General features: G+C 39.1%; 1 protein-coding gene across 5 annotated transcripts in view; it reads left to right on the top strand.

Annotated features, from left to right (window-relative positions):
* Positions 1-18,563, top strand: part of ltbp1 (latent transforming growth factor beta binding protein 1) — a 104,702-nt gene that overhangs the window by 59,259 nt on the left and 26,880 nt on the right. For 2 of the 5 annotated variants that reach the window (XM_069538448.1, XM_069538453.1), the window contains 7 exons: positions 2,218-2,340; positions 6,697-6,864; positions 10,935-11,108; positions 14,246-14,268; positions 14,764-14,866; positions 16,599-16,685; positions 17,547-17,672. In XM_069538448.1, coding sequence (XP_069394549.1) covers positions 2,218-2,340; positions 6,697-6,864; positions 10,935-11,108; positions 14,246-14,268; positions 14,764-14,866; positions 16,599-16,685; positions 17,547-17,672 — 804 coding nt within the window. The remainder of the gene's footprint in view (positions 1-2,217; positions 2,341-6,696; positions 6,865-10,934; positions 11,109-14,245; positions 14,269-14,763; positions 14,867-16,598; positions 16,686-17,546; positions 17,673-18,563) is intronic. The other 3 variants (XM_069538449.1, XM_069538452.1, XM_069538450.1) reach the window with 3 other exon arrangements.

The raw sequence follows: 18,563 nt of genomic DNA, 5'->3' as shown, positions 1-18,563 counted from the left end.
TTTGATGGATTGCCATCAAATTTTGAATTGACAGGCATTATTTTCAAATAATAATATATGCTAGTTGTACACTTCCCCTACCCACTCTTTATTAAGAAAATCATGATAATACTGGGTCTCAAACAGCCTCAGTTTTTGATGCCATTGATTCCACAAGATTTTGTAGACTTCTCTCCAAGATTCTGCTCCATGTTCTGCATCACACCATTTCTGCAGATTCACCAACTGCATATTCATACTGCTAATCTCTTGTTCTACCAAATAACATAGGTTCCCCTGGATTTAGCTCTGGTGATGGTAAAGGTCCAGAAGTCCTCTGAACTGACTGCCATGTGCTTGACACCATTTTGAGACTTAGTTTGTGACATGGAGCATTATCCTGCTGGAAGTAGCCACTAGACGAAACTGTGGCTATTGAGGGAAAAACATGGTCAGCAAAAATACTCAGATAGACTGTGACATAAGAATGATTGATTGAACTTCCCTCGCACCATCACACCGTCTGAACTGTTGACACAAGGCAGGTTGTCTTCATGGATTTATGTTGTTGACTCCAACTTGTGACTCTTCATCTGCAGCCTCAGCAGAAATTCAGATTCATCAGACCAGGCTACATTTTTCAGTCTTCGAATGTCCAGTGTTGGTGTCACTGCAGCCTCAAATTTCTGTTCTTGGATGACAGGAGTGGACCCTGTAGTGGTCTCTGCTGTTGTACATCATCCAACTGAAGTTTGAGTGAAATCTGTTAAAACCTCAGAAGAGCATAGTGCACATTTTCTTATTGTTAGCAAATCCCAGGAAGACTAAAAGCCAAAACCAACAATGTTTCAGTCTTACTCTCAATACTGTCTGACCTTAAGCAACGAGCCTGTTGTTCCTTACTGAAGTTATTATCAATGCTCAGACTCTGGTCAATATATTGTCAATTTTAAAATTAGAATGGCACTCAGTAGATTGCATACCTCAGATTATAAATCAGTTCCCTGTTTAAAATGTGGTAGAGGGAGAGCTGAGAATGACAGAGAGCTCCCACTGGACACAAACAGACCGTTGTTCTGATCACAATCCTGTGTGCCTGTAAAAAATGTGAATGGCCTATCTGACACAACTTGTAATACAAGTTGGTAGTTTTTCCTCACCCTTTTTGAGGGTGAAGCACAGATGTTGCTCCTTGTTAAAACCTGTGAGATTAATTGTAATCTGAGAATATGGGCTATACAAACCAAATTTGGTTGATTGATTGATGAGCAATTCAGAGAAAATCTAAATTATCAAATCAACTTCCCTTATTTGTTAACTCATTATTTAAGGATCCACTTTAGGTTACATGGACACTACTCCCCACAAAAGGTGCCTTTCTGTTCTGTTTCTTACTTGCTTGTTCAATTTCATGGTCTTCATCAGCACAATGTTAGAGTGACCACTGCATTTCTTGTCAAAGCTGGCATTAAAATTGAGAGTTTATACTTGATCTCTGAAACAGAAGTTGACCCTAACCCTAACCCAATCTCCTCAAGGTCAGCTCTTTGTTTGTTTTGAGGGTAGTGGACAAGAAATATCAAATATCTCAAACACACAAAGGAATTAAACATTTTCTTTCTAATCTGAGTGAAAGAAGGTTTATTGTTAAGGCTGGGGACTAAAAAGGAGGGATGGACATTTGAAATGGATGGCCTTGTGTAGTAAAAGTAATGTTTTCAGTCTTTACAGTTGTAGGTTTGAGGGAGATGAGCCTTGATTCAGGTGTCTATTGCCAACAAATTGTCAGTCGCATTGTAACTGTGCTCTTCAAAGACTCAGCTGACTTATTCTTCTTGGTAAATCCAAACTCTTTTCCTCCAACCTGGCGATACTGCTGTCACCTATTATTATTCAGAAGCTGGATTGTTTTTCTTGCTCGCTGAAATACTATGCAGTGTCTATGTTGAGCTTGTGAGGAGAAGCTTGAATATCAGATTATTTGGTGATATATATTCAGTAAGCACCACAAGGCAGATTTAGACAGTTGCCTGATGACATAAATCCTCAAACTCATTTTGACAGCAACATGAAAGATATCTGACTGAAAGTTTCATTAAAAGTGTAAAACACTTCTGGCATACGTGTGCGTACTAATTGAGACTGTAGTGAAATTGTCTGTCTCCCATCTCACAATTTTAGGAAGCCCCTTCTCAAATCCCTGGATTAATTGTGTTTTTTCATTTTGATGATTCACAGATTTGGATGAGTGCCAGCTGCAGGGTGTGTGTCCCAATGGAAACTGTCTGAACACCGTGGGCAGCTACAGGTGCATGTGTAAACCTGGCTATGTCCCAGACCCCACACTCAGCACTTGCATACGTAAGATCTACACTCTAATATTTTCTGTTACATTTTCTTTCTGTCGTCATTGCATTTATCATTGATCATCAAACTCAGAACTCAATTAATTAATTAATTAATTAATTTGTTAATTAATTAATTAATACATTACATGTGCATGTCTTCCTTTAATGTGCAAATTAATAATTGAAATATTTTCATATAAGAGTGGCATCTTTGCGATCATATTATGACAGAGGATATTTCATTGATTTTCCTGGATACCTGCTCCAAAGTACGAGCAAGATAGCAAAGGCTGCTAGGAATGCTGCTAAGACAAATTTGTGTTTCACAATATACATATGAATGCAGTGCATGGATAAACGCATGGTGTTCCTTTTATACTCCGATGCGGTCCCTAGCATGTAACACAGAACATAAAAACCCAGCATTAATATAAGGAGGTAAAGAAGAAGAAACAGTAGGAAGATGTATTTTGAAGTAAAGCAGCTCCGGTTGATGATTAATCAGCTGTACTCCTTGTTATTTTCTTTATATGTTGTCTTTCCTGGTTTTGCAATGTATATGTGTTTGTCTGCGTACTATACAGTGTTGTCGCAGAGTCACTTAACCTCAAGCCTGAGTTGAGGCTTGAGTCCCGAGTGTTTCAGTCCAAGTTACTAAAGAAATGTACAAGTCTGAGTCGGGTCCATTACCCTTAGTCCAAATCACTGGGTTGAATTTAATGTCAAATCCATGAAAGTGTAGCGCACAATTTAGGGTGTCTTTAGGCATCTTAGCACTAACTGTTACTGATGATATGCATGTGAATCAGCATGTAGAGTGGTGAACACATTTCCCTGCCCTTGCATGCAATTAAATTATATTACATTATTAACATAAGATATCAATATCGAATGAAAAATGATTATGCCTTGACAGAAAAGTTAGAGTCTCCAACTGCAAAGCCTGTATCCAGTCAATGCTTTTGTCTGAATGAGGGTCCGAGTCATCAGAGCTCTGGAACTGGGTGATACAGCACTGGTGGATGTGTGATAAGTGTAAAGGGATTGGGGTTCGTGTCTTGGTTTGCCAAAAGTATGGACTTGACAGATCCGAGAGAATGAAGCTGAATGCGTAAAAATTTAAAAGACTGAGCAAACTAAAATAGCCTATAAGCTACTCCACAGAGACATTCAGGAAACAGCTATGGGACAGAAGAAGGCCATACAACATTTGAAATAATTGTGCATGCTGGTTAGCCTCTCTTCAAAGGAAGGTGAAAAGCCTGTTGTCAAAATGTAAACCTGAGTCACCAATCTCTCTCAAAAACAGAAAAAAATCTAAAGGCAGTGATGGAGTGTATATTAGAATAATTGCTCCTCAAAGGTATTTATGCTATAACTCTCTGGTAAAAAAAATGCTCCATGATTTTCAGATTTATGAAAGTCATAGAAATCTAGGAAAACCTGGTCTTTTTGTTCTCTTACCTAAATCCTGATCTGACAATGACTTACTGCAGGATGCTGCAACCACCAGAATGTTGTCTAGCAAATATGCTGCATTAGGACCAAAAATCTTTATTTTTGAAACATTTTCCTCATGCTTTCACAATCCTTGTGTCCAGGTTACCAAACTCAAGTTGGCTGCCATTTACATTTGACCATAAAGGTCAAAGTACTGCAGGGTTAGATTTTCTTTTGGTAGATTTGACCCATTATTTCCAGAAAATCCCAGCTGTTAGAGACCATTGGTGTTTTTAACCTACTTGAACAAGGCCCTCCTTGCCTATTTATTTATTTTGGCCAGATGACATATTGTTGGAAGTGTCTCAGTTTAAACTAAATGTAGTTTAAATTACTCCTGGGAACTTTAAATATTAAGGATTTGTAGGCCTTTCCCAAGGACTATGGCTTGACATAATTTCATTGTGTAAAACTATGTTGATGTTTATGTCTATATTGAAAAATAGATATTATTGAAATGTGGATATTTCTAATGAAGCATTGCATTTGTTCATGCAGGACACAGAGGCATGTGCTCAGCTGTCATAAGCTGTCAGCTACTGGTTTATGTTTGCTCATCAGTCTCCCACCAATCACAGCCCATTCTCCCAGCAAAGCATTCCCTTTAAATACAACCTGATCCTCACTGATCCCTGCTCAGCTACCCTGCCACTCACGCCCTGCTGCCGGCAACTTACCTCCACCACCCCAGCCTCCACCTTTTAGATCTGAGTCCAAACATGGTCGTGGTTAACGATATTCATCTTGAACAAATGCATCTTGCCTGCTACACCCAACAGGGGGTTCTGCACATCTTCCCTGTTCTATTTTAGCATGCTTCTCGGCTAATCCAGGGAAGATACAAGGAATGGAGCCTTCAGCGCCAATCACAACTGTATCCCCATTGAGATGGGTAAATCAGGTGCCCCTGACTGAAACTATATTCTTGTCATGTATGCACCGCAAGGATGATCAAATGAATCAGGAACTATGAAGGCATTTTGTAATTTTTGGGGAAATACACCTATTTGCTTTTGTTCCAAGGGCTCATGACTGTATGTTGCTAGAGCAGAGGAGGAAATTGGCCTACCTAAGCAAAAGGAATGGATTGGGGGATAACTGTCGCTCTTTTCAAAAGTTTATTAATTCATCTCTAAAAGTCTACACCTGGCAACCTGCACTACAGTGGAAGAAAGAACTGGGTGGACGAAGAAATTGTAGTTTGTTAAAAGTTCAAGCCCATAACTTCCCCCGAAACCAAAAACACTGACAATGGTTGGTCAGTTTGGTGGTCTAGAGTCCAGATCTGAAAGAGAGGAGCTGTCTCATTTCGGCCCACTTTTATGTAGCACATTAGCATGACAATCAACCTAGGATGGTGAAGATGGAAACAAATTGGTAGAGAGGGTCAAACCATGGTTCAATCCCAGGCTCCCAGATTCTACGTGCTGGGGAGTCCTGAACTAAGTACTGAACCCTTAATTGCTCCGGAAAGCTGTGCAAGCAGTGTGTAATTAATGTTTGATAGAGGAAGTGCTGCCATTAGATGCACTGTATAGATCAGTGCCAGAATGGGTGGATGGCAAACTGTAAAAGCTTTGAGTGGTCATCAAGACTAGAGAAGTGCTACATAAATACAGACTATTTATTAACTTGCACATTCCAAATGTAAATTGCTGGTAGGAGTATTTCTAGACTTTTAACAGGGATGGGCTAGCGGTTTGCTTCTGCACTCAGGTTTTATGCAAAGCTAGACCAACCTCAAAATGTTCTCATCTCACTCATAATACGAAATTGTAATAGAATATTTCTCAAAAAATGTTTCTCATTAGGTTTTAATGTAATTTTGAAAAGCAAGGTGGTGCCACCTTCAGATCTTTGTTGGACTTGAGCAGAGGGAAGTGTGCACACTTACAGTTACAGCTGTGCTGCACTGATTGATGTCCACCACGACTGGTGTATGCTTGACGAGTGAATTTAGTGTTGCAGAAACCTGGCTTTGGTAATTTTTTAGTATTGTAGAATAAAGTGGCAGTGTGGATATGCTCCTTCAGTTGATGTGTGTCAAGTGACTAAGCTAACTTGCTATCCTGGGATTCATTTAACTACATGCATCTTGTTCTACCTGCAGTAATTGTGTAGGAAAAGTAACAAGTATTATAAATACTAATCAATGTGAAACAGAAGGTGAAAAAAATTGCTAGTGTTGAATTAATGAAATTTAAGTGGTCAGGGAAAGACAGTCTGTGTGGAGTTTGTCATGGGTGGTAAGACTGCAACTCTTCCACCTTGTCTCAACTTTCCCCAGAAGGTTTGTGAATCATGCCCACATGGTTTGCTGGACACCACCTCGACTGCCAGCAGTTCAATAATGGCATTCACTTACTATCTCCTAACTGATTTTATCAGGTAGGGGCCCAGAGAAAACTAGTTTCTGACTAAAAGGAAAACTCAAGGATTCGGAAAACACAGACCAAGCCAAACCCTCCTGCATGCCTTAATCTGAACACCTTACTTTGATAGTGCATGAAGTATTGGCATGTTTGTGTGTGTGTGTTTCTTTCCTGCAACATATTGTATGTGCTTTGTATGTCTGTATTTTACGTTAAATCTTAAACTGTTTGATTGTAGTTGTTTGTGCCAACGCAATATTTAGTACCCCCACTTCTCACTGTAAAATATATGTTTTTTTTCATTATGCAGTCTGGTGATTTAGAAAAAAGTTTAGTTTCTATACAGGTAAGAAGGGAAAACATTTTGGTGAAGGGGACCTCTTTATTTCTCCACTCTGTCCTCTCTTTCTCCCATGTATATGTCTCCTACACTCTGGTGCACCACTTCCTACACCTCCCCCTCCTCCTTTTTGTCCACCTCCTGCGCTCCTCTTCAGCCGACACTCCTGCCATCCAAGAGGAGAAGGGGGCTTGCTTCCGTTTGGTCAGCTCAGGGAGACAGTGTTTGCACCCAGTTTCTGCCCAGCTGAGTAAACAGCTCTGCTGCTGCAGTGTGGGCAAAGCCTGGGGCCCTCATTGTGACAAATGCCCCCCTCCAGGAACAGGTAAGGCCTCCAGCCACATCAGACATTCATCCTGTCTTAGTGACAATTAAAGGCCCCAAAATTATTATGTCCTTGCAAATGGAATACCAAACACCACTCACTTATCTTGCAGTTTAGTTTGGCCTTGCAAACAAGACACTGACCGTGATGGACGGATTGTTTTTGGCTGGAATGATTCAAAAATTAAATAGCGTTTCCCTCAGGATGAGTTTTAATATTGTGGTCATCCTTTTACTTTTCATCTAGAACCATAATCAGGTCAAGTTCAGTGTTTTCAGCATCAGCTCTACGAATCAATACCTTATCGACCACATTGTGTTGAGTGTTGCATTGTCACGCAGACTGATAATATATATCGTATATAGTATACATATATTATATAAGTATAAAATATCCATAGGTTAACATGTTAAAGTGACATAAACATTTATTGCCAACATGGTCTAAAGATGTCAAGACAAAAAAAGTCACAAAGACATTTAACAAGAACTAATCTAAAAACAAAATAATCTTCCTGATAAGTACCATCAAACCCTAGAATTGAAAAAAAATCCACATCAACAAGAAAAGGTTGACTTAAAAATGTGATGCATATTACATCAGAAATCTGTAACCCTACTCCATAAAAAAATCTAGACATGACATGAAAAGCTCCTCTTAGATTTGAGAGCTTGATTTGCAACAGAACGCTATTCCACAACATGCCACCAGTGTAAAAAAATTATATTTATATGAAAACTTATAAGTCATGTACCCCAGCTGCATGTTTAATGTCCAATTTAATAAGCCACAGTGGCCGTTTGAGTTCGCGTTCAAACATACAGTCACATGTAGTACATGAGATGCTGTTTATGTCCGAGGTTGATGCTGGTAGAACCTCTCAAAGACTGAGTGAGTACTACACAAACAGAGATAAAAGTAACCTGTGCGAATTTGTAAAAGCGTTTGTGAAACAAGCAAGGATACATAAATTGTTGTTTTTGTCAGATAATATTATCATGATGGTTTCATAATATGGTAATCTTCTGTCTTCACATAATATTTTTATAACTAAAAAAGAAATATATATATATATATATATATATATATATATAATCTATATTTTTTTATCCAAGTGTTGGTTTCAAATTGATTTAAATTATGGAGTAGCACAATGTAGCAATAGTTACCCTCAGAATGAAGAACAGGGTTTCACTGAGTACAATAGGATAATAACTTCCAACAAGTCTATGACTCTGGAATGTAATGCTAACCATTGAGACATGGAAGAATAAAGCCATCATCGATTTCAATGTAAGCCCATTTTCAACACAGTACAATGCAGTACTGTGTTGAAAATGTTTTCGAGCAAACAGAAACCAATGTGTCTCCGGTACTTTTGTTTATCACTTCACCTCTAAAGGCCTATGAATACATGTTCAAAAAGAAAGAAAGAAAATATCTCTCATTCTTTTATCCTGATTCTTTTTACCTGCATGGGTTTATCAGCTTGGCTAAGTAGTTGCTTTTAGAAAATAAGCAAAGCCTTTGTAGTAGCTATTTTCACACCTGATTTTACAACTTGCCTATATATCTTTGTTTCCACTCAACTCATCGTGTCATTAGAGTTTAGTCTGACAGTTGTTAATTTCAGGCATTGCAGTTTGGTGCATTCTGAAAATGCATAGATGCATATGCATGTAAACGGATTTAACATGGTTTGGCTGTGTCATACTTGTCTTCTTGTAAACCTCATATTTTGTCAGTAATGTGCTGCATGGCAACGTGTGAGGTTTATGTGGAATATACACAATACATTTTGGCCTTAGCTGTGTTTTTTGTAGATCAGATGTAAAGCAACAATAAGTTATTAGATTATTTATTAAAATGAGGTCACATAGAAAAGAGAAAGTGATTTGGTTCAAGGGGTAGTTCAGGAGTTTGGGAGAACTGTTTTCCACTTTCCCAGGGTCAGAAACCATTAAATGCTTTTTGAATGACCTTGATGCAGACTGACAACCAGTAATATTAGTGTATATTATTGTGGTTTCTTTGGGAGCTCAGCTGGTCAGTCTGAGCACATTTGCTTGCAGCTGAATGCAGATGTGACACCAGTTTTGGCCTTCAATAATGATATGATTCAATGGCAGACAGCTTTGCTGTGAGGGGACTGTGACTTTCATCAGGCTGCCCCCTCAGAGGCAGGCAAAAAAAAACAGAGAGAAGAAAGAAGAAGTGGTGGGAAAGGTTGAGGACTGAAAAGTTGGCTAATTTCTATATGATCTTGGGTTGTACTAGCTTGGTACTTAGTCTTTTTAATTCTTTCTGTGGGGTCTCTTGTCAATTTCTTTTTCCAAGCTGACAAAGCTTGGGCAAGTTATATGCTTGTGTGTTTAATTGGTCATTGTCTTTTAAGATGTCCATTCTTGCTGGAAGTAGACTAGGAGCTGTGCAAGTTTGAGCAATTTTATGTTCAGATACAAGCCAAAGGGAGGCCAGTTAATACATAATGTTGTGCTCACTGGTGTGTGTGGTTGGAGATGGCAATATAATTATTGGCAGACAAAGTGAGTGTAGTATGGAAGAAAACTGTACGTGATTAGGATTTGTGGGTTGGTGAGGGGTCAGTTTGTTAAAATCACCTGCTTAGATAATAGGTGATCCAGGTAGTTCTGTTACCTCTAAAAACTGTGTAGATCATGCTGAGTGAGTCTGCTTGGAGCTACATGGTCTCACCCAAGTTTTCAATTACGGCAAATTTTCCCCAGGGATCTACTGTAGACATTCTGTTCATGAGGGAGCATCTCCCCTTGTCTATGAGTTATAGTACACACGGTATGCTACACAGTGTCAGAGATTCTGTTGCAGCCATATTTCTTGAAGTAGATATATGTTTGTTGAAGTTATCTGCTTCTTTTGGCAGCAGAGGTAAAACCTCAAATGGTCCAAGGGACTAGTTTAGCAGACATAATTTCTGGCTGAGGAGATGAACTTTGTTTTGCATGGTCTAGGGCTGCTTCCCTGATATTTTTCTGCAGGGACAGTTCAAAGACTGTTATGTATGTATACACACACACACACACACACACGTAATGGAAGGTCCTTCTACCCCAAGCCAGTGGTCTTTGGCAAAAGCAATGTTGTTTATGGTTTCCTCCTTCTTGTTTCATTATTGATTCATTAATCTCCCCTTTATAATAAGACACTCTCAGCAGTCTAATTTGGAGGTTCAGCAAATCTTCCATTCCGTTATGTTCTTTATTGCAGATCTGTTGACAGTTTAATTTTCCCATATTCATTGTAAGAAAATGTATCCATCCTGGTAAAGAGAGAATCCAGGAACACCTTCCTCTGAGAAAAAAATGGAAATTACAAGCAGCTGAAATTGTACATCCTGAAGATAATCGATTACACGCAGAGAAGTGACACATTTATTATTCAACTGTTGATTCTTAGGAATCACATGAACTTGAGTCAGTTGAAATAGGATTGGACATACTGAAGTTGTAACTTTAAATTCAGATTCACTCTTCCATTAACGCTTCGGTGGTAATAAAAGGATTCTGCCAGGCGTATTTTCTTATGTTGTCCTGTTATCCACTTTCCATCCCTATGTCTCAGTGAGGAGTTCTCAAATACAGCAGAGCCATTAATAGGCAGCCCTGCCAAATATCTTATCACATGGGAGACGTGGTTTGTATTTAGTTACCATAGTTGAAATGAAGAGAAGAATCATCTGAAAAAGAAAGTGGAGATTTATATTCTGAATAAAGTTAGGGTCCATATGAAATGTTGAGTTCACTAAAGGAATCATGTCTTCATCTTAGTCTTTTCACCAGGAATTTCTTTGTGTAAGATTAATCCTTGAAAGTGTGCACATTTTCTTTGGTTTTGTTCCTTGTAAGTAATTTTTAGGGACTCAAATGATTATTTACTGGTTCAAATTGTATAAACAATTTATCATTCCAGAGAAACTGTCACCAAAAGCTTTTATGACAGATAAACAAGTAACAATGTCAACATGTGTAGAAAAGCAGTTTTTGCACTTGAAATGTTCGTGTTTGATAACCAGTTGTATCTTTCTTATCCAGCTAAGTTCAAAGAGATCTGTCCTGGTGGAATGGGCTACACTGTTCTCCCAAATCCACCTGTCAATAAGCCAGTCACTGTTTACCAGCAGCCCATTGACCTGCAACCCCCCCAGCCCCTGCCAACGCCGGAGAGACCAGTGGAGGCTTTTGGGAAACCAGAGGAGATGATACCAGGTGAGCATTTGTTGTGTAACTGTACCAGTGCATGTTGAACATTGTTAGTTTAACATCACATGTTTAGTGCTGTTGCCTAGCACAAACTAGATGTTTGCAAAATGTTTAGTGTTTGAAGAAGAGGTTCTTAGATTTAAATTGCCTTATAAGCTTGGTGCACTTGCATAAAACTGAATCCTGGCCTTGTCAGGATTGCTATGGCAGCGGGGTGAGTCAGACAGCCCAAGCATCTTTTTACCAAGGATTTTCCTCCAGCTTCTCCTGGGTGTCCCCAGGAATTCTTGGTGCAGCTGGGAAAATTTTCTTCCTTTAGTGTCCACGAAGGTCTCTCCCACAAGTCTGTCATGCCCAGAACATTTATAGAGGAAGGTTGCCAGGACACTAAACAGTTACCCACACTACATCTATTGGGTTCTGTCAGTGCTAAGGATTGCACAGAGAGAAACCTTGCATCACAGCAGCTGACCGTATGTGACACAGTTACACAGTCTTGTCTCATTATGACTGAATGAATAAGACTCCTCTTGCTATTACTCTGGGGACCTCTCTGCCTGCAAAAACACAGTGTCCTTTGGTCTTTCAACTCTTAACTCTCAACCCTTTATACAAACATCAAAACCTAAAGATGCAGCAATTATCCTCCGTTGATAACAAATACTAAAGCTGCTTGAAGCAAATGTTAAATATATTTGCTGAGCGCCTGATTATTAAGTGCTAAACCCCTGGTTCAAAGTTGAAATTCTTAAAAATACATTTGAAAAATTTTTGTCCAAGATGAAACCTGTGAACTGCCTGTTGACAATGGAAAAAAAAATCTGGGTGCAGCCAGTTTTACTGAGCTATAGGTTAATAATCACTGTTTTATTAAGTTACTTAACAGAGACATTTGGTCAAATGCAAATTTCAGCTTTTGTGATTATTTCACACATCCAAATTCAAACCTGATGTGGAAAAAACTACTTAAGAATAACGACCTAAACTGTCATTTTATTGATCAGTTAGGTTATTGAGGTGATTTATTGCATTTCACTGACGTCAAGGGAGTCAGGCTAGTGTTGTTGTTTCTTAGACTCCTCCCAGAGCAAAAAACTAGTCTTATTCGGTTAATTATGGACTATTGTCTTTGAAATAATAAGACATGATTATTTTTTAGCTGTACATCTAACTTTTAAGTGTCCAAACACTGACTGACTGTCAAACAAATCATATTTAAGGCAGGTCAGAGGGGACATTTGTCATGCTACGTGTGCCTTACTATAATGAATGAACCTGTTGTTTGAAGTGTAGTTTGAATTTATCACTGTCACAATGCCAGTGCCCCAATTCCGAAAGTCTACACTGTTGGATGAACAGCAATCTCACTTCTGCAAATTACAGCTTTGAAAGAAAAACACTAGAAGTCATGATTTATGATCCCTCCTGCACATGATTAGGAACCCAGATCTTAAAAGAAATGTCCCTATTTTGACATTTGTTTGTAGAGGACAAGGATTAAAGTGCTTTGGCCCACTTCACATTCCCTTCAAACACAACCCAGCCCACAGGCCTTCAAGAGAGGGACCGAGAGGGGGAGAAAGACCTGGCTGAGAGAGGGAAAGGCGCTTCAGCCTCTCCTGTTATTATTCAGGACATGCTTGGCAGACATCAAGGGAAGGAGAAACTGTGCAACATCTTAGCCAAAGCCAGACAGAATCCAAATTGCTGCTAAGCTTCTCTGGAACAGAGGAGTACTGAGTTTTCCAGGCACACAGGACAGGCCTTAAAAACAATCTGACAGAAATTTACCACCCAAAACCTGCGTAGATTTGTGTTTGCATACAAGCAGAAAGTAATATGGCGCCTGGCAGCCATATAGATTGGGATTGTGGCACCGCAGACAATTGTTGTGGGTGGGAGGAAGAGAGATTTTTTTTTTGTTAAACCTTACAGCTGATAAATGTATATTTATATTATGGTCTGCAATGTTTATGACCTTTTCACAACATGAAACTGGGCCAAGTTAGCAACATTTATTTATGCAATAAAGGTGAGTCTCATAGTTGATATCAATTGCAAATGACCATGTCTTTGTGCTCGATATATAGATCATGGAGGAACTTTGTTTTTCTTGTGATTACAGAAGAGTTAAATCAATGAATTTTGTACATTTTGAAATTAGTCACCTAAGCTATTGTGTTAGAGCTAATGTGACTCAAAGGGATAGTTAGCCAAAAAAGAAAATTCCAAATCCAATACATTTGAAGTAACTGGAGACAGCGTCCTCAAACGTAAAAAATGAAATGCCTCCAAGTCATTAATTGTCATCCAAGTGTCCCTAAGTCCTGATATTCAAATTTGCCACGGAACAGCAAATGTGAGAAGGCTATCAGAGGACATTTAGGCTAAAAACATGGTATAAATTATTATTATTATGTTGTTTCAAGTCGAATTTGAACGTCTGGGCTTACGGAAACTTGATGACACCACACAAGCAGCATCAGTTATTTTTCTATGTTTGAAGACGTGGTCCCCCAGTTACTCAATTGTATTTTATTTGGCTGCAACACTGTTTACCCCTGAAACTCCAGAAGTGTTTTGTGGACTCATACACTTCACCCACCCCTCCATCTGCATAGTGGTGAGTAGATAATGAGTGAATATTCATTTTTCAGAGAACTATCCCTTTAAATATATTGGAGAGCTAAACGATTGTCCTGGCCGACACGTAGGCCTACATTACGAGGAACGCAGGCCTTGTATTGATTTTGACACGATTCCACAAAGACCATTCTGCTTCCTCTAACTTTCAAATACTCAAACATTTTCAAAATTGTGGTTGTAGTAGTCCCCAACAAATTTCCAGTTACACCAATGCTAAACATTGCTCCAGAGGCTTTAGAAAAACAATCAACCCATTTTATAAAATGAAACTTTGTATTTTTGCCCCACTTTTACAGCTTAACTCTTTCACTAAGAACCAGGGGAAACGGACTGAAAGTCGCTCTGCACAATGTACAATATCCTGTTTCCTACACTTGGAATAACAGTTTAAATTGTCACTTAAAACATAAATTAAAATTTGCCATGATCAATAGAAGCGATGTACGGTATATTATGTTACAAACCGACACTTTTGCTTGTTTTTTCCCTTTGGTCAGTAGCAACAACTGCACCAGATCAGGTAGGTTGGGTGCTTTCAACAGCCAAACTGTAGAAAGTGTGCATGCACAGACACACTCCCCCAGCCACTGAGGGGTTGCGGAATCACCTTTGCATGAAGTCAGCGACATTGCTGCATGACTTTGGCTGGTCAGCACAAGGCAGGAAGTCAGAGTATGTGTACCTTTGATGTGCATGTGTGTATGTAAGCAGCAGTAATAGATGGACTGAAATCCTGGACTGCGTTCCAAAGAAATCCAGACAGAGGTCTGTGCAGAAGCAGCAGGCAGTCTTTGCTTCCTGGCTTTGCTCTCTGAGCTGTTCATTCTTGCTTTGTTATTAAACTCCAGTCGAGTTGCCATGCAAGCTAAATGCTAATCTGCTTCCAGGCACAACATCTGTTTTGCATGTCAGACAGTGTGCAAAGCTTAAATGATTACTTTTGGACCTCAACATATGCATACAGTGCTTTGTTGACCTTGTCCCTCTGGTATTATTGTTTGTCTTTTTGTTGAAGGAGCTGATAGATCCTGTGTTTAGTGATAGGCCAGTAGTTGAACCTATCCTGCCCCAGCTATCTCCAGGTGTGTCCACTGTGAAGATGGAGGCAGCCTACCCAGGTGTCTGTTTCTCTACCCTTTTATTCTGTGCTACAGTGGCCAGATATAGGCTGTCAGTCTCACTTGTACTCAAGTTTTTTTTTATAGTTTATAAGAATCCTAACATGAGCACACATAATTTAAGCTTAATGTATTATGAAAACAAGTCTCAATCTTGTTCAATGATATTTTTACAGTGGCAGTAAAAGTTGTTTTATAATGTATAAAATATGTAGTGTTTTATAAATGTAACCCACTAATAAAGTCTTAACACATTACAAAGCTTGTTGAGGTTGGAATGGAAACATTCCTCACAATGATGGTTACAAACAAAAACTTGTCAACACAACCATGAAGCATTATTGCACGCACACTTAAACGCATACATACATATGTACCTAAGGATTGTAAAACGTCTTATTAGTGACAGAGTGATATGCTAGCATACATGAGGTGCATGTTCTCAGTACACAAGAATGTTATCAGGCTTCACTCACATTTACTCCATGTTCCTATTTTCCTCAGTCATCCAGTTTGGGTGATTACTGCAGTCTGTTCCCAGGAAAGTGTTCTACTATTACAAACCAACCACTTAGAGGTTCAAAGCCATTGTATTGTATTGAGTCCTTCTTTGCATAGCTGTAGCCTTGGTTATGTATGGTCCTCTGCTCTCATTATGATCAGTGTGTTTTCATCCAAATCTGCTGCAGACTCTGTAGTTTTGCCTCACTTTTGGTGAAGCCAAAGGTTGGAAAAGTTTAGCTATCTGAACTATTTATCTGCCCAAGACTTTGATATAGAGCAAGATAACTCAATAGTCACCACTAAAAGATTTGGTGTATATTCAAGGTTCTCAGAGAATAGTAGAATAGTACAGAGGAATGATTTTGGTGACACCCCCCGAACTTTTAGTTGGCAAGGTCAGTTAGAAAGGTTAGTTGTGCAAAGTTGCCAGCAAAGTTGTGGTGTCATGCACCTTTTTTAGAATGGATATCTTTCACATTTGTGTGAATTGGAAAGTGGTCTCAGACTTTCGGACTGCAGGGCGCTGTATTTGTGTATAATACCTGCTGCACAGACTCCATCTATGTAGACGTACTGGCTGTTGAACTAGGTACTCGGCTCTCATTATGAACATATACCACCTCCCCTGGCTGCCAACATAAATGCACTGCAGCACTGATCCACACTGAATATGAATGGAGAGGAAGTAAGACTAGACCTGTAGATCACTTACAGCAAAAATTGGCCACTGACGATGGAAAGTAGCATAAATTGCAATTCAAAATGCAGACTACACCCATCCAAACGTCAAAAGGAGCTTCTTTGTATGAAGAGCACATCTGCTGGGGCAGAACAGTCATCCTTTTTTCCTTTCTACTTTAATTTGTGAGCTTTAATTTGTGAGCCTCTGGGCTCCAGCTCCAGTTTACGCACACACAGGAGACCAAGAGTCATCTTCTTTCAGCAAGAAAATGAATAAGCATATTTTCCAAAAATGTTGAATGTTGAACTATACCTTAAATGTTGTCAAGGGAATTTTTTAGAGGTGCTGAGCTGCCAGTGTAATAATGATGCAGTGGGTATATACAGTGTGTCTTGTCCATAATAAAAATGTACAAGAATTTAAGCCTTACATGTAGATGTACTCAAAAGTCAATGTGTTATATTTGACAAAGAAAATGTGTCGCATTAATTGTAAAATACAGATGCAATGGACTAAATATCTATGATTGTGTGTTTGCCTTGGTAGAGGTGGTCGTGAAGAGTTCTCCACCTGCACCAGTGGAGATCCTCCCATCTAATGCAGGCCAGGACATCGCCCCCACACAGTCAACTGGTAAAGATAAAACATTCCAGAGTCTTCATATTCTTTTCACTTCTAGTTTACCCAGTTAAAGTTGCGCCAGCTTTTTGTTAAGCTGTGTGAGCTGGCTTGCTGAAATGTCAATCAAAAAACCAATAGTAACTTCATTGCAGACTAGAAAATAAGTCCAAGGAAGAGGCTGATAGTTTGAAAAATATAATTATTTCAATACATCAGAGATCAGACTGTCAACAATGTTTCATTGTTTAAAGCAGCTGAGATTAATGGATCAGAGTTGATCATATGAAATGAAAAGAGGAATTCTCTCTGCTCCCTCAAGTGGATTGGGAGATTATAATGATTCTACTGACATTCATTGATTGTTGTCATGAAATGTTGTGACATGGTCTTTTAGAATGTGGGTAAGACGGCACACAAGGATAGTTAGTTAGGGGGAAAAGATCTATCTCAAGCAGTGTCTGACAGGGAGCATGATCCTTTTTCGTAAAACAAGGATTTATGCCTGAAATAATGAGACAAATAAAGAATTTCTTGAGCATTAGTGAGAATGTCACCACAGTTACATAAACAGCTTGAATTGAAGAAAACATGGTGAATGACTGTTTTTGTTAAAATGTTAATTAAAATCCGACAAAACTAATGAATCCTATGACTTCACTTCTCTTCATTTAATTGCATTCTCCCTCGGTTGCTTGAGGCTACATTGTGGTGCCTGTTGTGAACTTGTGGTTCTTTTATGTAGAACAGTTTACTTGTGGTACATTAATTGTATGCTGTGCTTCCTTCAGCTTTTTTAAATATTTTGTGAGACCCATTATTAGCTCTTAAACTGCTTCTACATTCATACTTTTCTCTCTCTCTTTTCGGTCACAGAGGTGGATGAGTGCCAGATCAACCCTTACATTTGTGGCCAGGGGATTTGTTACAACACCAATGAGGGCTACACCTGCCACTGTGATGAAGGATACCACCTGGATGATGCCCAAACCACCTGTGTTGGTGAGGTGTCCATTGGTCACAGTCAGTTGAGGTCAAAGGTCATCTTCTACAGCTGGCTGGCTTCAATTATACCAAGCTATGTCTGCAGAGAGTTTGAAGCTTTCACAGTTTTTGTTTCAGACTCACAGTATCTGACTTCTCTGTCATGCTAAGATAAGTCTGTCCTATACATACGCAGTCGTGTGATTTAAAAAAAAATCTGTGCTCAAAAGATAATAAGTAATTAGGAAAGGTCATCTTGAAAACAAATTGAAGATGACCTTTCCTAATTACTAGACACTTGTTAACTGACAATTAACCATTTACAGAGTAGACGAGTGGCACATGAAACAATTTTTGTGAAAAAAGCAAGCATAAACAATACAACATGAGGATTCACATAACATCACACATCTGCAGCTGCTGTGAATAGAGCAACATGCCAACAAAGTTCACCATTAATTGCCTTGACCAAGGCTGCTGCCATTGTCAATTCATCCCACTACTCTTGCATAATGCTCCAGACTTCTCATGAAAACATAAAAACCTCAAACTAACCCTCTCTTACTCACTGTTCATTAGCAATTATGGGACTTCCAGCTCATCCATAAAGTTGTATCCATCCTCAGCAGGCAGACAGAGCACAGAGTAATACCTGCATTCCCTTGTCACTCAGTTGTCACCCACAAGAGTGTGCTGCATGCATGTTCAGTGGGCGATCACAAGAATCAACATGTTCACACGCTGTGGGTTTATTGACCTCATAAGTGTCCAGCCTATAAGAAAGCATGCCTGATTAAAAATACTTCCATGATAGTTAAACTTCCTTCTGATGGGTGAATATAACTTCACATCCAGTAGGACACTGAGGCTGTCATTTTTTATCTATATATCACAATTGGTTTAACTGTG

The sequence above is a fragment of the Paralichthys olivaceus genome, chromosome 14, assembly GCF_024713975.1.
Source record: "Paralichthys olivaceus isolate ysfri-2021 chromosome 14, ASM2471397v2, whole genome shotgun sequence".
Lineage (NCBI taxonomy): Eukaryota > Metazoa > Chordata > Actinopteri > Pleuronectiformes > Paralichthyidae > Paralichthys > Paralichthys olivaceus.
The sequence above is the reverse complement of the archived record's forward strand: the minus strand, read 5'-3'. Positions and strand labels throughout refer to the sequence as shown.